General features: G+C 36.3%; 1 protein-coding gene across 1 annotated transcript in view; it reads right to left on the bottom strand.

Annotated features, from left to right (window-relative positions):
* Positions 1–25,596, bottom strand: part of CUNH8orf34 (chromosome unknown C8orf34 homolog) — a 154,338-nt gene that overhangs the window by 71,468 nt on the left and 57,274 nt on the right. The window contains exons 6-7 of the mRNA XM_026076954.1: positions 21,339–21,508; positions 17,585–17,751 (exon numbers count right to left, since the gene is read on the bottom strand). Coding sequence (XP_025932739.1) covers positions 17,585–17,751; positions 21,339–21,508 — 337 coding nt within the window. The remainder of the gene's footprint in view (positions 1–17,584; positions 17,752–21,338; positions 21,509–25,596) is intronic.

Below are 25,596 nucleotides of genomic sequence, written 5' to 3'. Positions count from 1 at the left end.
TAAATTAAGAAGTGCAAATATTTCACACCAACAAAATCCCATTCTTGCAAAACATCATTACCGGTAGCTGAGTATCAGCTATTTCTTCTCTTCCCTACCATTTTTTTCCCCTGCTTTAGATTCAGTAACTATTTTTCCACTAGGTTTACAAAATTTGGAATAAATTTCATATATAAGCAGGCAGCAGCAGTCTTTATGAGCAACAATTGCTGATATGATATGATTCTGCCATGTTTTGACAAGTGTTTCTCTCCGAGTCCACTTGCCTCTACATCAACCAGGATGACGCAAGCCAGATATTCACAATTTAAATGATTAGATGAGTCATGCAACAGGCTTACAGGCTCATGGACCTAGACTTGGAAAATTTGGCAAAGAGAAACACATTTTGTTAAAAAAGACAAATCTGGGCAATGACAGCTACTGTATCACAGGCTATTTGGAGGTTTCTGAAGCCAATTTTTTTGCGGCACATTGCAGAACTTCTTGATTGCATAGAAAAATAAGCTGTTTGCTTCCTTATATGGAAATATCACTTCTTAATTTCAAGGAGAAAAAAACAGATCTGTTTCTCATTTCTTCTGCATGTTTCTTTTAAATGTTGTATAACATTTACAATCACAGGTTAAAAGTTATACACATTGTAACAAACAAAAAAAGATATTGTAAAATTAGTATAACTGTGAGCTACACAACACTAAAGTAGTTAAAAAATTCTCAGTAGTTTTTGCAATCACATGCAGTCTGCAGTGTGAATTTGCTATAATAAGCACCTATTAAAGTTTCTGTCCTTTGAAAATAAAAAAACTCCACAGATTTTTCTTCTGTTTTCTTGTAAACATGGTAATTTTGTTTCTGCAACGTTAAGCACTTTGTTTGCCCTGTGAATCGATTAAATCTAATCTACATTTAGATTAATCAAACCATAAAGAAAAAACATTAGCGCCCTCTAGTGGACACAGCTTCCTTTTGACAATATAGTCTTCATTAACCAGGGATTATTTCATAAACTGTTGCAAACTCAAAATGAAATAGAGAACAAAAGAATGAGAGGATGAGAGCCCAATCCTTTTGTAAATGGACACAATAGTAAGGCACCTTGTAGGAGCATTCACGTAATAAGAAATAGCCACTTTACTTTTTAGTAAGGTTGTTTGCAGGGTCAAAGCCTAAGTGTATGCACAGTAAATGGTTTTATATGGCTTTTAACACTGCAGATCCATATAAAATGTAAGGTTATCAGACAAAAATATCACCTGAACATAACTCCCACTGATATCATTGGGAACTTCAGGGTAAACAGCAGTCGCAATATCCAAATTATGATGCCTTCAGAGTATAAAAGTTTGGTGCAGGATAAGGATATCATTGTAGTATCAATGAGATACAGAATGAATTGCAAGTGTGCAACAGCACATGAAACTAGTATGCCAAAAGCAGTTATTCCTACTTAGGAACACATTACTTCATTCTGTAATTGCATTCTTCTGTGGACAGAAAGATGTCTGAAGTCACATCGCAAGGTTCTTAGTGAGGCAGTAAGCCAAGCTGTTCTATGTACTATTTCCAGCATATTACAGGAAACTCACTTCTGGAACAAGGAAACTGTGCCAGGGTGTCAGAGGAGTAAATGACATTAGCCTGAGACAGTACCAAAGAGTATGACAGAAAATTTAGCATATATCAACCATCTTCAGAGAAAACCATGACTTTCTGAGCAATGGAGTTTGCGTATGCCCAAACACTTGTACTAGAGGTGATGCTCAAGTTATGAGATAACTTTACATCCAAAGACAAACCCTTAAACAATCTCCCATTGAAGTCACTGCACTGTTTAAAATTAATGGGAAGTGTCTTTGTAAGAGATCAGCACAAAACAAAACAAACATTTAAGATTTGGTCCACAGAATCTAGAAATGGAAAAAGATCTCATTCCTCTCCCTGTTGATGTAGCTTGTTCATCATGGGTTTAAAAGAAAATATTATCTATCCACCAGTTTTTCCTGTCTTTCGGTTCTTTCATCTCTTAAACAATATTAATCTGACCAAATTTCAGACATTTCAGTCTGTATTAAGGACTCAGAGGAGGGTAACAACTGTAATGGTCTGTAATTACTTGTCTAGATAGTTTTATGTTAACTTTCATCTGCATAGTTTTAGTATTCAGCATATCAACTTCTAAAATGCAGCATTATAAAAGTATGTTTTTCTGCTTACTTGATCTTGATACTATTCTTCGTCTTTTTTTTTTTTCCCTTCTTTTCTTCATCTGCTTTTCTTTCTCTTTTTAGCACAAATCAACATTTTGGTTCTGAACTAGCTTGCAGCTGCTTTTGGCCTCACATTACAGAGATAATCATGAGGTGCGACAGCATTTTGGCAGTACCAGAGGGAAGCTAAAAGAGCTAAAACAATTCTCATCAGTAAATGTATCTCCATTCTGGATGACTGAACTTGTAATCAGCTGTCATTTAGGTAAAAACATAACTTGCACCTGTAGCACTGTTATCAGATTTAAGACTGGCATAGGATATTAAATATTATTGATTATGGAAAGAATGAGGGAATAGAAGAAGCAAACATATTCTAATAAAATAGAATGATTGAATGACAGATATTCTTCTTTTAGAGTTTATTCAAACCATCTAATATTTTAAACCCTTGTACACATGTTGCAATCACACAGAAAGTTTCCTATTTTGTTACCTGTTTCACTTTTCCATCCTCCTGAACTCCAGTTCTAATACATTTGTCTTAGCCCGTATGTTCTGTTTGGCAAAACGTTTATTTGCACCACCATCTCCACAGTACATCCTCTAATCAGATATAGACCAATATTTACTTTCTAATGGCTTCATTTTTGGTGTATTTTACAAGTGGAGTACAGTAAAATTACTTCTCAAGGGACCATGGTCCTCCCTAGGTTACCAATTCATACCATCATTCAGACTGGAAGAGACCTGAGGAGGTCTCTAGCTTGATTTCCTGCTCAAAATAGGGTCAACACTGAATTCAAACCAGGTTGCTCAGGGCTTTTTCCAGTTGAGTTTTGAAAACCTCCAGGTTTTTCACATAGTAACTTCACAACCTCCCTGGCAAGTAGTTCCAGCAGTTAATTACCCTCATAGTGATTTTTTTTCTTTATATGTAGCCAGAACCTTCCCTCTTTCAATTTATGCTGTCTCTCACTCTCCTGCTGTGCAGCTCAGTAAAGAGCTTGGCTCAATCTTCTCAGAAACCTCCTTTCAGGTTATAGGTACTGGAAAGCTGCTATTATGTCTCCCCAAAACCTTCTCTTCTCCAGGCTAAACAAACTCAGTTCCCTCAGCCTCACCGCACAGGTAGGACCCCTACTGTATGAATGCTGGACCCTCTTGAAGGGTTGTCTTCCACTCGTAGCTGCTAAACCTCCTCTGGCATAACTTCCACAGTATCTTTGCTACCACAAGTTACACCCCTACAATAGACCATGGGATTAACTTTTTTCAGAAGGGCTACAGAAAACACCAGCTGAAAACACCACAGGGTGAATTTCCCCATGAAAAAGGCAACATCTCTGATCCTGTACTATCACCTTATCTCAGAACTGCCACATGATATCAGAGGAGACAAATCTGCTGCAGTAGGTGGAACTTCAAGAAAGCTGAACTTCTCATTTGACCCACCTTTCTGTTCATGGGTTTTCCCATGTTTCATTCTTCCATAGCCTAGAGCAAGAAGCAAGGTGAGACCTTATTTTTCTATTCATTCTTTTAACTGCACTATCATTTCTTTTCTAGATCATGGATACTTTCTCTGATTTCATTATTTTAGCCTTAGTAGACAATAATAAGCTCATATGAGATACCAAATGTTTTAAATACCAGTTCATTGTGGATTTTATTAGGAACAGTTGTTATTCTGAAATATCCATGCTTTTGCAGACACATTTTTTGAGTAAAGCTTCAATGCTCTTCCCCTGGGCTGTTATAGTGCCTGTCAGCTTCAACTTCATTGCGCTAGAAATCATACTAAAAGAATGGCAGAGAAATGAATTTTACAGTTCTAGCAGAGATCTTATGATCCAATTGCTTCCTCTCAATAAAATTATCCATATAATTCTCAGACTCTTTCTCATATTTGTAAATCCATATTGCAAATCTGTGCATCTAAAACCAAATAATTAATTCCATTTTAACACCTGAAGTGATCAGTCTTCTGGGGTTAATAACATCAGCATTGCCCAATGTGACACACAAATTTCAACCCGATTTCCAAAGTAAAGATATGAAAATATCTGAAACTTGTAAGATTTCTTATTTTTTTCAAGTCTCTTCTAACAGCACAGTAGCTTGTTATTTTTCAACTTTTGGTTGCTTTGTAACCTTAAAGTAATCTTATTCAGTAATTTAGAAAGGGCACATTTGCTTTGGCATTGTCAAAGAAATAGGAGAATAAGTCTTTTTTCACTGCCTATGTTTTCTCTGTGATTCATACATTCCCTATGTATCCTGTGATTTTGAAGCAATCATACATTCACGTAGGTATGTGCACGTGTGCTTGCTCATCTAAGTTGCCGATGGAGTTCTCCCTTCTTCTTGGAACTACCAACACCAAGTGGGCACAACTCTATAAACTTTAATGGAGTTCTGTCTAATATGCTAGCAGTTAATTTGGTCCATTCTTTGCAATTATTAAAAAGGACAGTATCAAAAGCAAGAGGAATGAGGAAAAAAATACAGAGCACTTGATTGAAAAGATATGGAACATCATGAATCCTATGACTTAGATTACAAGAAATACGTATTGCCATACATTTTATTAATGTCTCTTTAGCATCACCTCCTCCCAAAAGAAAGATCTGTTCTTTAACTATGAGTAATGAGTGCTCTCAAGACCACCAAAATCAGTATTTGCCAGGACAGATGTCTGTACATACTTAAAGAACAGAAGGGTTTTTGTTTTTTTTTTCATTTAAGTCAAAACACTGACTGCTTAACACAACCAGCACTCCACATCTGAAGATCTCAAAGCATTTTGTAAAGATAGCATTATCGCTGCTTTTCAGAACTGAATGACAAAGGCCAAATATGGCCGAACTGAAGTCATGGAGCAAGAACCAGTTTCACAGATTCTCACTTTTATACTCTTTCCACTAAAGAACCCTATTTTCCTCATAAAGACACGCTATACGCTTATTTTCAGTTTCTACTGATCATTTGCTAGAATTAACTGAAAAGATCACAATACATGCATAACATGCTTTTTTAAGCAGAACATTCTCTGAGCCAGTAAATCTTCTAGTTCTGTAACTTTTTGACTTAATTAAATATTCACCAGTTTTCCCACATATTTTAAGATTGATCTAAACTTGTATGAGAAAATTCCTCCCTTCTTCCTGCAATCTATCCCGCTCTTATAGCTGCTTTGCTGGAGTCAAGGATTCCTTAGTCTCCTGAAGGACGTGGAATTAGCCTCCAATGAATAAAATCTTGAGCAACCCTTAAAATCCACAATACTCAGATCAACAGAATAGTAATTACCTGAAATAATCTCTCTGTTGTGCTCAACACTAGTATCGTTATAAGACGGATGTAGTTTAAAAGATTACATTCATTGCTTTATAATCACATTATGCATTTTGCACAGTCTCCATACTTATCTTCTAAACTATGTAATTAAAAAAGTGATAGTCATGATATCTTGGCCAAACCAGTACAATGTACTAATTATACCTAAAGATTCAAAAGTAGTTTCACTGTATGTATATTTTACCTAAAAATACTAGTTATTAATCACTTCAATTCACTGAATAGATACTGCAACTCAATGCTTTTATAACATGTTAAATGCTTCCCGAATAAAAATACTTAGTGGAATCTTTCATAATTTGATCTTATTGGCTCAGGAAAAAAGAATAAAAAGTATCTTCACTAATATCTTCCTTAATTAATTACGCAAACTTGTGGCAGCAAATAAAATTCTCTAAAAATCACATAAGTGATGGTCAGAGAAAGATGTAGAGGCTCTGACATGAAAAAGCAACCAGAAAGCTTGAACTATCCTGCACACTATTTTTTTTTTTCAGTTTCATTGGCTTTGCTTTTGCATCCAAACAAGCTGAGACAACTATATGCAATGTTAGAGCACATAAATGGTGGCAGAGCTAATGTACTAAAATTATCTACAGAATGCCCAATATACAGGAACCTACCATGGAAGTATGCTAATTTTAATGAGGGAAATCAATACTAAGGTTATTTCAGGTACTTTGTGGAATGTATTCATGTAGAGCCTTTCATATCTTTGCCCATATATACTAGTTGTATATTACTGGCTGAATTTGCCACACAAGGTATCTGTTGCCATATGAGCACTGGTTCTTTTTATCTGGAAAGAAGGTCAATTTAAACCCTAAAGAAATTCTAGGGTGTCTTTAAAATCCTTCCCTCATAGAGCTGTACTCTTCTAGGAGATGCTACAGTGAAGAATACTAGCCTTATCTTCTGTAGCTATCAGCAGGCTGCCATTGCAACTTTCCAGCAACAGGGTTCATTCCTATATTCAGTCTGGTTGCTAAGAAGGTATGGGCACTGCAGTCTATCAGAGAGGTATCTTCAATTTTAATGTTTGGGGCCTCTTCATACCGCAGGAACTGGGTTCATTAATACCAGCATAGATGAAAAAAATACTACACATTCACATGTTAATTTGCCAACAGCTACATGAAGACTGAAAATGTTTAAAATGAAAATCCACATATATCCTTTAATAAACAGCATTCTTATTGAGAATTGTAGATTGATAAGACATAATTTTCAAAGTCATTCACACTCTGCATTTGTTCTTCGAGGTTTGTATGCTCCAGAACAGATTTGTCTGTGCAGATGAATGGAAGTTAGAACACCAGATAACTCGATGACAGTCTTTGTGCATGCTAATCTTACAAACCCAAATTAAGGGTTGGCTTTTAGTAACCAGTTGTATGGATATTTGGGTTGTTTTTTCTCCCTGGCAATCTATTAGTATTTATAGCACACTGCTTTCTGGTATTTTGGGGGTTTTATGGTTATTATATTACCAAGTTATATGATTTGCTACCTATTTGCTACCTTGGGAGATGTAACATTGTGTCCTGTGTTATCACCCTAAATGACAAAAAACTACCCGGCAAATAGAGGCCAAGTTAATCTGAATGGCACAAAGCGTTCTCTTTAAACAATGAAAAAAATATGGAAGGGACTAATGAAATAATATCCACATGACTTTTAGATCACCTTGCCTTTAACTAAAAGCATTTGGGGTGGATGAAGTGGGAAATCCTGGAATCAAACTGTACAGAGAGCTGCAACGAGCAAGAAGCAACTCCTTTTCTGCCCAGAGAGAAACGAAAAATATTCACGGCCCCTTTGCTTAAGGAAGAGAGATAGGGAATCAGCCTTCAGGGAACAAACTGTAATTTAGCTGTGCATCATTTTCCCATCCTGTCAGCAAAACAGAAATAATTGATGCAAAGATGAACTCATGAGTGTTTTTCAGGCAGACAGATACTACCTTAACACACAGCACATAAACCATAAATACAGAAAAGACATTGCTTAACTTCAAACACTAAAAGAGATACTTTGCATTTCAAGAAGAAACACACTTGACTTCTGCTCATGAAGTTCCCAAAGTTTCACCTAGTACCTAGAGAGTAAATGCTACATTTCACATCAAATGGCAGCAGGTTGTGTGAAGGAGAGTGAGAGGACAGCAATGTATTAGATACCCAGTTTTTCATGACTGTGATGGAATGCATAAAATCCTAGCTGAAGGCCCCATTCTAGCACCATCACACTTGGGCTCAACTCCATTAAATACTCCACCTGAAATAGAAACAAATTTAGCTGATCTACTGAGAGATAGAGAGAAAAGGCACAGAAAATAGTTAAAGCAAAAAATGGAAAAGTGAACACTGCTGCTGCCACAGAGTCTTCTGCCCTGATTGTGCCTTACACTATTTTAAGTCCAGATATGAACTTCAGTCACACACATGCTTAGATTTGCCAGGACTTTTTAAGTTATAGGCTCAACAAGAACCAGCCTTTTCGTGGCTAGTCACCTAAAAGCTGACTCAGGCTTTGAGACTAGGTCATGGTTCCGTGAAATTTGGTAAGCTGGCAATTTGAGGATATGATGTATAAAAATACCATTCTTCCCTTCCAGAAGCTATTCATATGTGGTAAACTTAAATGAAGTTCTCACATAAGTAGTATTTAGCAATATTAACATATAACAACTTCGAATTTACCTTCTCTACGCTATTTCTCCTTTCTTTAATGACGCAAATTTTCTCATTATAAACCTCTCTTGGACACTACTGGCACTCATCACATTAGCTGCAAGGCTCCTAGAGAAAGAAACATTTGATTTCTTGTCTGAAAGGAGAGAGAGGAACAAGTAGCTTCAGCATTTAGTCTAATACAGGAAAGTTACAAGTTTCTCTCAAAACACTGCTGAGGGCCACAGTCCTCCATATGAGAAGGAAGTACACTGAAGTCTAAAAAAGTGCCCATACAATTTCACTATGTGATGTAAAGATAAGTTTACAAGATTATGAATGCAACAAGAATGTACATTTTGGTGATTGTTCTCCATGACATACATCATCAGTGTTGGAGGGGAAAACAGGCTTAATAGAAGTTCAAATTTAACTCTAATAGAAGTCACCAATATCACTGTACAACACAAACATAGCGGTCATTAAAACTCATTATAACATGTTAATTAGGAATAGAACACAAATAACCTATGACTCAAAGAGATTTAAAGTGCCAGACTCAACTATCAGAACCAAATAAAATAGAAAAATTATGAAAATATAGTGCAAACTCCTGGGAAACAATACATAACAAATATTTAATCATAATAATTATGTAACTACGGTGTTTATGAAATACTGGACTTCCACTATTACTTCCTTGGGTTGAGAGTGCTTTAGTTTCACTAAATGTTTTACTTTAGAAATTTGACACACTTTTCATTATCCATACCAGAACCTAGAAGCTCTGCACGTGTTAAGTGTCAGTCAAAAATTATTTTCTGTGACTAGTATTAAATTACAATTTCAGTCATTGGAAAGGGTTAGGCAAGTAATTAATGCATCAGAAAGCCATAATCTGGATGTTTTGGAAAGGTGCTGTGGTGTTGTGCAGTGGATGATAATGGAATCAGTTTTTGTACAGAAATATCCAACACATTCCTACCAACAAATTCCAGTTTAGAAAGGCAGAATTTCTCGTAAAACACATTTTGAAGCATTTCATTCATAGTTTTGTTCTAGTCTATTTTGTTTCAGTTCCTATTTTGCATTGCTATATATACCATATTCTGTCAGATACTATAACCAGCATCATGAGTTAGGGTCTAATACCTAGGAGCTTCTCTTGCAATAAATATACATTCTCCATTGCCACCCACCAAAATTCTGGTAAATTTACACCTCCTTGACTGTCCTTACTGGCAGTATTTATCTTCCTGTGAGCAACACGTCTGCATAAAAAATAAAGAACAACTTACTTAGAGGAAAAGACACCTTACTAATTCAGAAAAACATGACACTAGTCAGCCACATAGTAACATGAAAAATAATTTCAAGCTCTGCAGTCTTTGGATATAACTTTTGCCTTCACATCTTTATCTCCCAGTATGAATATTAAATTCACAAATGTCCCTTTGAATAGCCTTCTCCCTCTCCACTACTCTGATGAGCAATCCCAAACCCAAGGAATTCACTCAAGCAGGTCAAAAACTAGCTTATGATGCCTGAAATTAGGTAATCGTACTACCTCTTGTTCTGCTGCCACCTCCTTAAACTGTACTGACATCTCTGCACCAATCCTATTCTCCCACCACACACACATAGTGATTCCACACTTGTGTACAATGAGTAATGAGAAAGCCTCACCAGACCTCGCTCAGTTCCATTGCTGCGTTCTAAATCTCCAAGCAAAAAAATCCTGTCATTTCTTTACTGAGGGACTAGCCTGACAGTTGTAACTAATTCCTTCCTTTGTGTTTCCTTCCCCTGCACACTCCAAAGAGAGAATAAGATTGTTCAGGAACTGAACAAGTTGGTGCATCACTCTTCATAAACTATTTAAATTTGCTAATCAGCTACACTGTGCCTGAAAAATACAAGCTAGCTTGATCAGAGCTAGCTGGAGCATCCCTGCACAATCTAAATTACCTTGCCCTTCTCACACATGACCCCTTATTATATCTATTCCTATCGCAGCTGTCCCATTCTGTAAAAATAATGAATATTTATCAAAACTCTTCAGCCATTTCTTGGAAAAGCAGAGGAAGTTTCTAAACCTGGGGTGTCCTCCACATCTTAATTCAGTGCCCCCAATCCACTTGCAGCAAATTACTGTTTTTCTGTGAACGGGTCTTTCTCATTTCTCTTCTCAAAACTTCAAGCAGTTTATTTCCAGATGAAAGATTTAAATAGTCCTCCAGCTAAGAAGAAACACTGAGGGCTAGTCAGATACTTGCATCTCAGGTGAGTACTCCTCAGAAATTATGCAGAGAGAATCAGAAAAAGGTTCCCCCTTACAAAGGCAGAAAAGTACCATTGCCTAACCTGAAACAAGGCATTCTTTGTTGTCTTGTATTAGGAGCTGAGCAGAGTTGTCCTCTTTTTTTGTTTTGTTTTTTCTGTTTTGGAGTGAAAATAAATGATTAATCAAGCATTTTCCACAGTGGAGAGAAGTCTACTGTGTGGAAGGAGTCACAGATTACCTACACCATGAAATTAAAGGAAAGCAGTTTTTATGAAGGATAGTGGCATCAAAAAGACAGTAGGTAGAAAATGCCAGAATGTTGAAAAGATCTACTTAAATAAAAATTAGTTGATCCAACACTCTAGCTAACTACTACAGAAAATAAGCCAAAAGATTTGGTCATATAATAGTCCACAGAAGCACTAGAGGAACAAACTTCTTTTTTCTTTATTTACTTTTAAGACTCATTAGTGTCAAATTCAGCTTCCAAGATTCAATGAAATTTATCTTACACTCCCAGCTGTGTGTAACTGGGACTTCTTAAACAGAGCTTAATTAGTGTCACAAAAGGTGCTTGACATAAAGAAGAAATAACATCCATCTCATATTAATTTGCACACTATTCTATTTTCAATAGTCCCTTTTCTCAAGATCTCAAACAATTTTAAAGAAATCTGTTCCAAATAACACAAACATCTACCACACTTGAGAATAAAGATTCCTTCTGAAGGATAATTGGCCAAGCAAGATGCATATAATCTAGCAGTTAGAATATCACCACAAACCTGAAAAGTAGATGAGAACAAAGAGATATCTAAAGTTCAAAATTATCACAACTTTTTGTGGATTTTTAAAAAGGTCAGTACATTTCATGTAATTTCTAGATGACAATAATGTAATGTGGAAAGAAAAATGATACCTTTTTGCAAAGACTGCAATTATATTTGCTGCCAGATTTACAAATTTCCACAGATGGCTTTCACCTCTAGACACTAAAAGAATAGCAGGTGGACAAATGTTACAAAGTGTGTTTAAACATATTTGACAGGATATGGTGGGAAAGTATGAGGTAGTGCCTTTGATGAAGATTTTGATGCCATGAGAAGACAAGAATTTAGGGACCATAATTTCAAGAAAGGATCAGCATTATACATGATGCAGTCCTCAAACATACAGGTTCAGGTTATGTCTCTTCAAATGATGGAGGCACCAAGGTATATAAGTACTCGTATTGGATCAGAGCTGAGGAACACCTAGCATAGTATCCTAACTGAATGGTCAGCAGCATATGGAAATAGGAGCATAAGTAAAGATCCTCTCAGTTACCTGAAATTTCCAAATTTGGGATTGAGATAGAGAATGCTCCAGAATCAACATGTTTAGTAAAATTTATTGATCTATCTTCCATGAATTTATCTACTCTTGTATATTTACACCTGTAGCCTCCACAACTGTGGCAACACATTCCACAGAACTATGTTGTACTCATGAAAAAGTACTTCCTTATACCTCACAGCTTAAAATGTTACGTAAAATATGCCACCTAACTCAACCATGGCTCTGTACTATTCTCCTGTCATCTGATGCACTTGGCACATCTGGAAGTTGGCAGAGGGAAGACGACTGAAAAATGGAGAGAGTTGGCTGTGAGAATCACCTTCCTCTCCTTTTCATAAAAGATGTTGCAGGGCAGGGAGGAAGCTTCTTGCTACAGCTTCTCAAGGGACCTCTGCATCTCCATAGCCATCAAACATAAAAATTGTGAACACTTCCAAGCACATAGCAGCAACCAGCTGATCCTATGAGACCTGATACAAACCATGTTGCTGTGTCCCCCTGCTTTCCATGAGAAGGAATCCCAGGCGTACAGGCCATAAAAAGTCCAAGCTAGTACAGCCATTTAGGTCTCTAATCTGGACAAACAGGGGACTCGGATTGTGAGGAATGGTACCCAGTGTCCCTGCTCTGTTTCCTAGGTGTAGCCTAAAATAAGGTTAATAACTTGGTTAGACTTGGTTCCTTGTGTAAAACTGTAAATAAATGGCACACATTTTAGGCTGCTGTACATCATGATATTGAGTACACATCTATTTCTTGAAAATGAATCATTGCATTGAAGATTTTTATTATCTCATATGTAACTCATTTCAGCTGAAGAGAATCTAGTATCTCTATCATTGATTTTCTCTCTCCATTTTCCCTTTTTTCCCTTTAGTAATATTAAGCACAATCAACTTCAGTATCAACCCATTTTATGCTTATCAAACCAGAAATAACTAAGCAAGCAAATGGCAGTGTTGCAGTAAACTACTAAGTCACTTTATAATTTCTTCTAAACCTTACAAATACCCTCTTCACCAAATTATAAAATTTATAAGCTTACTAAAAGTTATTGTGAGCCTAAAATTTTATTTAAATATCAAATATCTGAAGTAATTTGCCTGCCAGAGTAAAATTCAAGACTAGGATTCTGCTATTTTAAGACATTAAGCATCAAATCCTGTTCTTTGAATAACCAGTTAAAGTTTTGTTCAAACTCGGATCAACAAAAGATTCCCACTGATATTGCTATCTTTTAGCATACAACCACAAGATAAACTAAAATCAGTGAACTCAATGAATGACATTAAACAAATCTGCAGGTCTCTATTGCTTCAGCAATTTTGTATATTGGCAGAAAGAGAAAAGTACTGAATAATATGGTATTTGTTAAATTTTTACACAGCTGTTCAGTGACAAGTATAATCCTGAAAACATTGTTTTAAAATTACTAGATTTCAAGTTTACAGCTTCTCTCTAGACAACAGTCCTGCAGATGAAGGAATCTGGTAATAAATGCTGCTGACTACATCAGCAATTATGTCATAGTTAAGATCTCAGTGAAATACCATACACAGTCAAAAACTACCTTTTGAGGTTGCTTCTCACCTTAGCTGTTTTGCAAGATGAATTATTCCAACTGATTTACCTATCCTGGCATTTTTTTTCAGAGTACAATTTACTACTGAACACCATTTATTTTATTAATTGCTTGAGGCACAGCATACCAATTCATATATTTCACTAAAAGCAACAAAGCTAAAGATCTAAGAACACTTCAGGACTAGAGGTACAGCAAGCTAATCACTGCAGTCTGAACAAGATAAAGATATAAATTATCCGTAATTACCCATTAATCTTGGTTGTTTCTTTGCCACTGTCTTTCCCATACCCCTTCCACTAGACTTCAATATTTATAATGCATTTTCAAGATCAAATTCTGTGTACGGATCACTACAGGTAAACTCCACATAATCAACCATATAGACCCTCACTGACGTCAGTGGGGATTCAGGTTAGCTTAGGGTGTGTCTCCATGGGTCACATTACACAGTCTGCTGCTGTAAAAAAATGATAAAAAAGACTAAAGAAATAACTGAATATACATTTTAAAGGGGGAAGAGTGAGAGACAGGAAAAATTACTACAAATATAGCTGCCTGAAGAAAAAAATGTTTCTTTACATAAGTCCACAGAAGTCCAGTAGACCTCTGAATTGTAACCATAATGCTCTTTATTGAGCTTTACAGCTTTTACAATCTTCACAACTCTGCAATAGCATAAGAATCCCAGCTGGATACTTTCATTTCAAAAGACAAATTGTACCCTCTCTGACAACTATGGTCACTTCCCAGTGCTATGCTAAGGCCTATGTGCACAACAAAGGCTAGTTAAGAAGCAAAGAACACAAGATATTGACCAAGGCTGAAAGACATTCTGGAGTCCACAACTATGGACCAAAAGACCACTGGGGACAACAGAATCCGTTCTAGGTGAAAGGCAGCATAAGAAAGTGGTGAATGATGGCAACAGACCTAATCATACATTGGTCAACCTATCTAAGAAGGAGAAGTGGTGCCTTTATTTAACAATGTCCCTGGAGTTGCCAGAGAGGGTGGTTTTGCTTTCAACTGTTAGTTGTCTATCCAAACCCCAGATCTTTCAGGAGTCTCAAAGTGCCTGATAATTTAGATGATCAGAAATTGCAGATACACATTGAAGAACAGACCTTTTAAAAACTGTGATAACAGTAAACTCCATTTATTGATGTTTTCCCTAGCATCAAGTAATTCTATTCAACTTGGGATGAATAATTACATCTTCCTTACCAGACCAGAGAAGAAAAAGTTCATTAGTTGCCACTAAACATCAGATACTCATCAGTTAGACAGTCAAATACATTTCACAAAGGTAAATCTTAAGATATCTCATTCATGCTAGCCATATTACCTCATCATTCACACAGCAGTAACATTATGACTGTTCCTACGACAAGCCTGGTTCACATAATGTAGTCCTTCTAGTCCTTCACTAATACCCATTAAGGAGCACAAAGCTCTAAAACCCAAATTATGTAACATTTTCCACACTTTGGGACGTAATGGAAAGGAAAAAGAGCAATCACAGAATTTATCTCCAATAAAAGATATTTAAATCAATACCTTACAAAGTCTGAGTGCCTTTCTTACTGGGCTCTATAACGATCATTTGCACTTGTGCATTACACCGGCCACTGAGGGTTTTGCATCAGATAGTACAGCCAACCTCTGCACTCACAGGAGGCCTGCTGTGCCCCCGTAACATCAGCTTCTGTGCATACACTACACAGCAGATGCTCAGAAGTAATGCTGCCTGTTTCTCAATAGCTCCCCAAAAAGAAGAGTCAGCAAAAGGGGGCCATGACGAGCAATTCACACAGCTCACTTCCATAGCTCACTTCATTCTCTCTAAACCCCAACAGAACAGGCCGTGGGCCAGAAAATTGTTCTGCTGGTGACAGAAAGTCATGACTGGAAAGTAGTTATATAACATGTGTAAAAAGCATCAAGGCAGTTAATGGATTAATGCAGTACATAATATAAAAATTCAATCCCAATATCATAGAGTCACTGATCTGGAAAATATAGCAAGTAAAGATATCTGTGTTTGCTGATAGAAATTTAAGTTCTCTATGTTACCTTCAAAAGAAAATAAAATGCTTTTCACGTCATGTCATAGCCTCAAGTTTTGAGAAGTTCTGCAGCAATGTAATTCTTACAATTTTATTGAATCTAAAACATGTACGGTCAGCAAAACACAAAATGAGATTTAAAATAAAAGCCAATGTTTCAGAAGCACAGCAATTCCAAAACCAAGATGTATATAGTGAACCTTCTATCAGTGGTAGTTACTATAACATGGCTATATTATAATCATTCTAACCATGGTTACTCAAGGAATATGTCATGATTTGCTTCAGAATCTCAGAACTGCTTACATAAAACTCTGTCCTAGGCCAGAGGTCCTGTTTGTGACCTTTCATAGTTAAGTCAATTTTGTATAAACTCTGCTGGTTTTGTTTAAATGTAGGATAGAAAAATGTTCTAGGTTTTGCATGGCACAAAACCTGGCTAAACCCCAGGATGGATTTTTATAGCTGTGTTCTTACAAAAAAATACTCATTTGTATACAGACAATATTCTGGCCGAAGCTCAAGACACTAGAAAATAACATTTTCTTTATATTGCCTTTCTAGTTCCTGATATCTTGAGGTATTCAAGTGTCCAAAGGGAAAGATAAAGACATAGGAGAAGCAAACCTGTCTGGGTACCTTTTCCTTACTATCCCCACATAAGTTAAGAAAAGCGTCTATTCCATACATCACACATAATGATGCCAATAACATCAGACTTACCTACTGTACTGTTTGGATGCCACAGAATCCTACTTTAGAGGAGTCCTGTGAGTTATGCCAGCTCAAGATACCCATTCAGCTTTCTTTATATATCACACTGATAAAGTTGAAAAGATTTATAAACTGCAGGAGGAAATAAGGAGATAACACTGCTACAGACAAAAACAGTTATGGCCTTAACTGGAATCCATGGATTAATTCTGGAAATACCAACTCATTCCACAGAGTAGCAAGCCTGCAGTCATAAATAGTGTGGCACTGAAGTGATCCAGCCCATTATACCTTCTTTCTTGTAAATACAATTGCATGAATCAAACTTGAAATTACTGAAAAAAGTATACATTAATTCATGATTATTTAAACATAAAAAAAAACTTGTTTACGGCGAGGGTGTTCAAGCACTGAAGCAGGCTGCCCAGAGAGGCTGTGGAGTACCCCTCTTTGGAGATATGCAAAAGCCAACTGAGTAGCCTGCTCTAGTTGATTCTGCTTTGAACAGGGGGGTTGGACTAGATGATCTCCAGCACTCCCTCCTAACCTCAGCTATACTATGACTCTGTGATTCTGTGTTTATATGAAAACTGCAATAATGAAGCAACAGAAATATAACTACATTGAAACTATGGAATCAGAATAGAGCACCAGGTGTTTTTCAATTTTAGAGTAAGATCCAATCTGGAACTCAAATTCTTTATGAACAAATAATTTGTGACAGAACTCCTAAATACAAGAATGTTGAGCTATCCTTCGAGATTGCATATTTCATGTGCTTTGATCCTACATTTTGCTATATAGCAAAACCCATAAAAAATGAAATCAATGACTACTTTTCAAGCATCTTACTTTGGAGTTTTTAAAAATGGCAAAAAAGAGAGTATTAATTAACTTTCTTCAACAACTCCCCTCCTTCCACTTGTGTGATATTAAGTAGTTATTCCAGGAAAAGGAGAAAACAGTGAGCACAGAGCCTTCTAGAGTACAATGTAGCATATATTCCAGTCTGTTAGAAAATTGCAATTAAAAACCCTGTAGAGGTTACAAATTTACATTGCCTAACCTATTCGTAGCTAAGAAGTCTCAAATTAATTATTTTAAATGCCTGAAATGTTCAATTTTTCAAGGGAGTTTGATGCAGCTGACAGTTTCTTCACAATATATAGTAGTCTTCATTATATTCACTCCTGAAACTTATAAATTAAACCCTATTAACTTTTACACAGCTGCTAGAAACTTGTGCCTCAAAAAGAAGAAGCAGATTCAAACTAATCTGTTTCATTGGTTATTATATTTTTTAGATTAATCTATAATAAAAAGTATTAGAAAATGCATATAATTTTTGCAGTTACCCAACAGTTCCATTGCATCATCTTCATTGTCAATATCTTCTTCGGTTACAGATGGAGCTGTGCTTTGGGCAGAATCAAAGGAGTCCTGAGAAAGCATGGCAGCCAGCAGTTTCTTATGTTGCTGCTGTTGCTGTTTTAGTCCTTTGGTCTTTGGCTCCATTTTTAAGCTGTGAGGGAGGAAAGCACAACTTTCTCTTACTAGGACTCTCTTCAAAATTTGTCAGACTTCTGTCAAATTACTGTTGTCCGTGACGTCTTCAAGATCTGATGATTAATACCATCAGACCACAAACAATCAGCTGGTTATCACTCATTCCTGATCATTAGATGTTATATGTCAGTTCATGCTTTCTATTCCTATCTAAAATTTTGATAGAACAACAATGGGAAATCTCCTATTGACTTTATGAGCATTTAATCAGGTCCAAATATGTTACATATACAGAACAAAAGGATGTCAACTACTAATTGCTATTGTTCCTTAACAATAGTAACTGGGAACTAAAAACTGCTGTGTGTGGTTTTAGTATCCTAACCGTTCAGAATTAAGCACTGCATAGAGTTATAACAATCCTCATGATTGATTACTGACTTGTGTCCCCAACCTAAGTAACAGACAACTGGAAACGGACAGAAGTTAGCAGAAGGGTCTAAGGCAGGACTTGCTACAGCTGGCAATTCTTCTGATTCGTTACATTCTCAAGGTAAAGACAATGGGAGAGAAATTTCATGACCCTCAAGAGGGTGTCTGAAATGCCTCAGACTGTCTTAAACCATGTTGCAGGAACATGGATCTGTTGCAAACATCTGAAAATTGTTGCTCAAATTTAACTCCACTTGTTTTTAAGTTGGCCTGATTTTCAGATACACAACATGTCAACTTCCATTGCTCATGACTACAGGAATGTATGTTCTTAAGGAGGCAACAGTGGTTCTTTCCCACTGTCCACTACTGAGTGGAGGAAAAACTGAGGTTCGTGGTTGCAATGACAGAAAAAGCAGACAACTCATAGATTTACAAATTTCATGTACTACGAATATTTGCTATGCTCTGCCTTATGCTGAAAAGAACTATATTGAAAAAGGGAACAGGTAACCAAAAGAGCAGTGGTCCACAGAAATATGCCATTCTATTTAGTCCCCTATAGAATGCAATGAGTTTTTTAAAGACCCAACAGACTCTAAACAGAAAAAAAACTTGTATGCTACGCTCTGTGAGAACAATATTCAGAGAAGGTCCATGGCTTAAGGCACTGATGGCAATTACCCTACCAGTGATGTGACACGCTTGCTCTGCTGCTCTACTCTTACTCTGTAGCTTAATTAGGATTCGTTTTGAGAGCTTGCTGGCATCACATAAATCATGATAACAAGTGACCAATAAACTATCACTTTTTATTAAAAGTGTTTTATAATGTTGATAAATCAGATTTTACAACACATAATCAGAAACATTTAATATGAATTTTGAATTGCTCCCTCTTTTAGTTGCCAGGTAAAAATGTAACTGAAATATTTTGCTCTATTGGCTATGAAATAGATTAATGAAATATAGATGAGGTAGCCAAAAACACTTTGTAAGTGATAACAACTTGGCTCTTTTTAGAGTTTCATTTAGTCTTATAAAAACAATACTACCCCCATTACTTTTAGATGTGCTATGTGTATGCTACATTAAAACTAAATTATTATTACCTGTTACTTGTCTCATATATTTGGAGTATAGCCAATTCCAAATTCTGCTAATAGTACTTTAATTCCCAGCAACACTGCATCATACCTTGAAGAAATTGCCTGTTATTAGTGAACTGTTATTAGCATTCAGATTAATCTTGGTCAATGAGAGTCTTTTGAACTTCCATACAAAGGTTGCATCAGTTTTGGTATCATCACTATCTTGAAGTTCTGCAATTTTACATGTATTTTTTAAGACTGCAAACATGGTTTTTTTACATGCCTTATAAAATCTGATGTAATGCTAATGAAGCAAAGAATTATCCCAGACATAAACTGGGTCATCCAAATGTAAATCCATATGCTGCATGTAATTTAATAGTTATTCATTTTTACTGAAAATCAGTATTCCCACTTAATGACACATATTTTTCAAAAGCTCTTCAGCACTCACTGCAGCTAAAACTAGAGATAACAGCTTCCCATGATTCCTTCCTGACATCAAGCACCACATGTTCTCCTTACTCCACACAACCAGGCAATGGTGATTTTGTCATGATACTCAACAAAGCTTTTCAAATACTTTCAAAGCCATTAATCACAACCTTTCATTACATCACTAGCTGTGAGGCTTCTCACAGCTTGTACCACCCCCTACAAAGAGAAAAATACTCTGTTTTGAATCTTTGTTACTCAGCACCAAACCTCTGTGCACCCTTTCAGAGATCAGATATGTATACTTCTGTTCCTTTCCATTGAGAGAAGGGATACAATATCCACTGCACTCTGCAACATGGAACAGATCTTCCTTATTGGACTGCTGAATAAGGAAAAACAGAAAACCAGGCCCCCACAATCAAGCTGCAATGCCAGCTGCTGACTCCATTACTTACCCAGCAATAGCACTAAACAGACCCAGTGCTTGAGTTCTCTTGGTTCCAGTCCAAAGTCTGGCTGAGGGATTATTACTATGCACTGCTACTTCTTTGAAATAGTAGTACGTGTAATTTATCCCACGATAATCTGATTAAAAGAAGAAGTGCGCCAGGACAATGAATATTCCCAATATGTGAGGAAAGTTAATCAATGCGGCCTGTAAGAGGACAGCAAGTGACAGACTAGTTTCCCTGTTACAGGGAGGTGAATTCCAATGTAAAAGACACATCAAGGACATAGTGAAGGAACATCTTAGACCTTTTCAAAGGGAAATCGGAGGTTTTCTGCATTCTTAAAAGAAGAAGAAAAAGGTATCTGTTGCAGTTACTGTACTAGTTATAACCAAAGAGAGAGGCTACAATTTTGAGGGAAAACAGGAGGTGTTCAGGCAATTAACAGAGGCCTTGCATAAACTTTACACTTAAAAAAAAAAAAAAAAAAAGCATGAATCATTTTTAAAGACAGGCTGTGTATATTTCACTTTCTGTAAGAAACAGGCATCTTTAAATTGTGGAAAATGTACTCATTGGAAAAATGATCACCTCCTCTGTGTAGCTGAAGCACATAAAAAACAAACACACTGCCCCCATCCTCAGCCAAGTTACAATTGACTGCAGTGAATCATCAGAAGGTGTTTACTGCAGAGAATACAATTGTCTCTTTGAGAAAGACTTAGTACTAACACCAAGATGCTAATTTTAAGAACTGAAGATGGATTTAGGAAATCCTGTTAAAAATAACACAGATACTGTTTCCCTGGTCTATCTTTCCTTTAAATGAGAAAATCAGATTTATCACTAACATATCAAGATTAATAAACAGCTACTACCAGCCACTGAAAGACAGATGGGCTTGATGTATCAGATTAAGGCTATACATCATAAAATTATTAAGCAAAAGGTCCCAATCTTATCAACATACACTCAGCTTTACACATAGGAATAAAATGGGATTGCAGATGAGCATAAAGTTAATCATAGGCAAAAGCATTAGAAAACATATTAATGACTCCCATACATTTTGCATGCTGCCACACTATAGATGAGAATTTAAAAGCCCTATGTTCCGCTCTTAGAAACAGGGCATTAAAGAGAAACCTCTTTTTCACAAATTATAAGATTTCTAGGCAAAATCAAAATCCCACCTTCCTCCAGGACTGCTGCTATCCTCACTGTCCCACTGTTCATTTTTACTTCTTGGTACCGGTGGTTGTAACATCTCAGCAGCCAGTGGATCTGCATCATTCTCTTCACGACCAACCCACTCTCCAATCACACGAGGTCTGAGAAGGGGGGTGTTAAAACCTGTTGTGTCCTGAAAAGAAATAAAGAAAAACTCTGCACTGCTTGTTCCCAACCACACATGTAAGCAGGAAAAGAAAAGAAGAAACATTGAAAATAAAACTATTTATTAAAATAGTACAACACACTAAAATTTCAGAGGTCTAAGTAATGCCAGAAACGGTCATGGCCTAATGAGAAGATTCCCATTAGCAAAATTCCAAGAGATTTGCCTATCCTGATGCTTCAAATCTCTCCTCTTTCTTGCTTTTCAAAAGCAACCGTAGAAATCTGGGCTTTATTTAATTCCGTCTTGAAAGACTATAACTTTTTTTTTTTTTTTAAATAAATGCAGTACTCCTAGAACCAGCCCTGTTTCAGTTATGTTAAGCAACAGATGAGGTCACTTGCATAAATGAACAGCACAACCGTTATGAATTAATGCAAAATTAATACATAAATCTTCACTGGGCATTTTAAAAGCAACTCTGCTGGGATTTTACATAATGTATCTTTCAATTCTGGAAATGCATTAACCTTCTAATAAAATGCATTTCTGAAAATAGTAATCAATCATATTTTTTACCACTTACTGGAAGAAGATAGGTGGAGAAGATCACAAAAAGCAAGCAAAATGTATCTGGAATAATCAAAACAATACTGATGATTTACATCATTATATTAGGAATTTAGATTAAAGAAACAAATTGTCCCTCTAATTTGTATGGTAAAGCTGTTCTGAATCAGTATGTACTCTCTTTCTTCATAGTGTTATGGTTGCATGCAGTGGAAGGTCATGTACAATGGCATAGTCAAACTCTAGAAAAAGGCATTTATACTAAAAAATTGCCATAATGAAATGATGGTATAGGAATATTTTTTCTATTTTAATTAAATCCATCTCTAGGTTAGGAAAGAGATTTCAAACACAGTGTTCTTAATTAGAAGTGATATATTCTATTCCTATCTTTTAATGAGAGAAAATTTTAGGAAGACAAATCCTTTTGGCTGTTATCTAGCTCAGTGTCTCATTAAATATTTCTTCCATAAAACAATGCTTTCCAAACAAAGGGAATCTGGAAAAACTACAGCACAGTGATTACTTAGCCTAGCAACCATACTTTTTTATCTTCCTAAAAAAAAACATTTTTAAAGTCTCTTACTAATGGTTAAATTAATTCAGATCATGCTGAAAGCACAGTTTGAAACAGAAGCCTCTACTCCTGAAACGGAAAAAAAAATTGTGAAGTATTTTTATATGAACACATTTATCCCACTCTAGCTAGATGCTATAATTTCCTTTCGCTCAGCAGAACCCCAAGAAATTTTATCTGACAGAGGCAAATATAGAATAGACCCTGGATTAGGCTCATTCACCCTTGTTCTTCTGTTCTGTCTTTTTCTGTGATGTGCTTTTGAGGGCATTACCACTCCACTCCCTGTATGCTTGTTCAGAGTCCTCCATCACTTGACTAAATTCACTTTTCACACAATGTCCATTTTTTGCAAGGTTAACATGAGGTTAACAGTATGACCACTGAAAACTGACTGAAGCTAATACAGAAGAGAGAAATCTGAGGAAAAGAGCATGACTTCAGAGGTTTTAGGATTTCTAACCGTTAGTGTATTTCTTTTATGTAGTTAAAATATACATTTTACTTATCTGCTTGTGCTGTGTCATAGTCAGGTAATGTAAATTAGATGAGAGTGGTCCCTGTCACTCGATAGGTCTAATCCTGATTACCATCACGTGCCTATGAGCTGGGAAGATTATTTCATTGCACAAAATACCACCATTGCAGAAGATGCAATGTTAGTTTAAGTAAGAACCCTTTGGCCCCTTCTGAAGTTTTTTCCTGCTACTCTAGGTGTTTGCTCTCCTCCCTTTCCCTAGGATAATTTCTAACAATGAATAAAAACTAGTTGTTGGTGCTAGTTAAAACTGCACCTATTTGCAGTTTCATTCATGCTAAAAGCTGTTAGTCCCTTAAGATGAAAGTGAAGAGCACCTGAAGACGTGCCTTTTTTCAGAACCACAGCTTTTCCTTGACACTGTACACTGTGCTAACAGCATATGAATAAGTAAACCATCAATGCTGTGTCTATCCTTGTTAGGTTGATTTCTTTTCTAGACATTGCAGGGACTAGACCATCCTGTATAGTAGTGCTTTCAAGCTCTACTTAATAGAAGTGTAAAAAAGACATGTCTTGCCTCACCAAGCCTCACTACCTTCCCTTGCCAAGATTTTAGAATATTGTTAGATTAATACTCCACAATTTCAATGACCTAATTTATTTTCCTCCTTTCACCCACAGTGAGAACAGTAAATGGAAAATCAAAGAAGGCTGTATTGAGAACACCGTGCCATTATTTGGCACCTTACTTCAGCAGCTTTGACAAATTCAGATGTAGTATTCTGTCACAGTCAAGTTTATACATGCATTTTTACATAAACCTTAGAATCTTAACCAATTTCCAATTTATATCCCCATAAATACAAGAAGAGATTGAAAGTGACACTGGTATACACAAAAATTTCTTTGGGACAAGTAGGTATTTAAGTCTGCACTGAAATGAATCTAGAGGATTATTTTATAGTGCACTCCAGTGTCCTGGTCCATTTATCATCCACATCAGTGGCTACCAACTTGACATGCTCAAGTTTCCTTTATGTGGCAATCAGGAGAAGAAGGGGAAGACAGCTGAATCTCATCTCAGTGTTGGGTTGAGATGTGGTTTGGGTATGCATTCCATTCCTGGGAGCACAGCAATATTTATGCATCCCTTGATTTAAACATATCTTAAAAAGCTCCATGTTCCTGATCTCATGTGTGCATTTTGAGGGAGCCTCCACAGTCAGAAAAAACTGTGGGTGAGCATAATTTTGCTTTTTGATGACTTAGATATTTCCTCTATTTTATTAATTAGCACCAGTGTTCACTGTAGTACTACCTACTTACTACATGTAAGAAGAAAGTACACCCTAGACACAGCATAGAAAAAATGTGTTAATATTAAGCTTGAGGGTCAAAATCTGTTATGATGTATTAGATCATATTCACTCATGTCTGATCCTGGATCTCTGATACCTTGGTATCTTCCTGTTATTGTTTAAAGTGACTGAAAGAAAGAAATGGTTTGGAATTCCAGACAAATCTCACAGTAGTATGACAGGTCTCACACTACAAAGTATTTTCAGTCAAGTTCCAATACATGGAATATTATGATTATGTGAAAATCTCAGATTTTATTTTAAAAGGATATGTGTCTACCCTTTATATTTGCAGGAACATTTAGAAAGTGTTCTTTAGAGAATCAAAGGGTAGAAGATGAATAACCCTTTCCCTACCCATCCCCTTTAAATTTTTTTTTAAAATATCATTAATTTAGTCAGTCTCTGACTCTGTCAAGAGGTAGGGGGTTTGACTCCATATTTTGTATAGTCTCGTTCAGAAATATTGCTAATACAGGTACAACTGTATAAATACCATTTGAAACATATTTCTGCACTGCAATATCCCAGCTACATTTTATTGCTATGTATCTTACAGTGCAGATATACTACAACGCAATGTATGTTACAATTTACTTTGTGACATACAGACAAACTGGGTCTTCCAGTGGCAGCGAATTCTAGAGGAGGCATATCTTCGCCTAGGACTCCCCTTATCCAGTAGTCCCATGGTCAGAGCATTCACCTAGAACGTAGGAGCTTCAGTAGTACGGCTCTTCTACACTTCTGTGTGAATTGGAACTTCTACTTCCCAGGGAAGTGTCCTAACAGGCTTGGGAAAAATCTTGAAACTCCTCACAAATTTCTTTTTTTTTCCTCTATAGTTTTTTAACTATTTCATAAATTTTCAATTCAATAATTTCATAAATTTTCACAGCCAAGGTAACATCCTAGCTCAAATTCTGTGCCTCTTTAACAAAAATTTTTGACATTACTGAGGAGCTTTAGGAATTCTACACTTTCACAAATAGTTCCTGTTCAGTGGTAAAGAGGGTGACTCAGTTCAGGAGTTTGTATTACATTAACTCTGCACTTTAGTCTTAAAATCTGTGAGTCACAAGTCATGTCTCCCCATTTTCTTTCTGTACACACAGTACTTGCAGTGTCA

The sequence above is a fragment of the Apteryx rowi genome, unplaced genomic scaffold, assembly GCF_003343035.1.
Source record: "Apteryx rowi isolate R43461 unplaced genomic scaffold, aptRow1 scaffold_444, whole genome shotgun sequence".
Lineage (NCBI taxonomy): Eukaryota > Metazoa > Chordata > Aves > Apterygiformes > Apterygidae > Apteryx > Apteryx rowi.
Note: the sequence above shows the minus strand (reverse complement) of the source record. Positions and strands in the feature narration are given on the sequence as shown.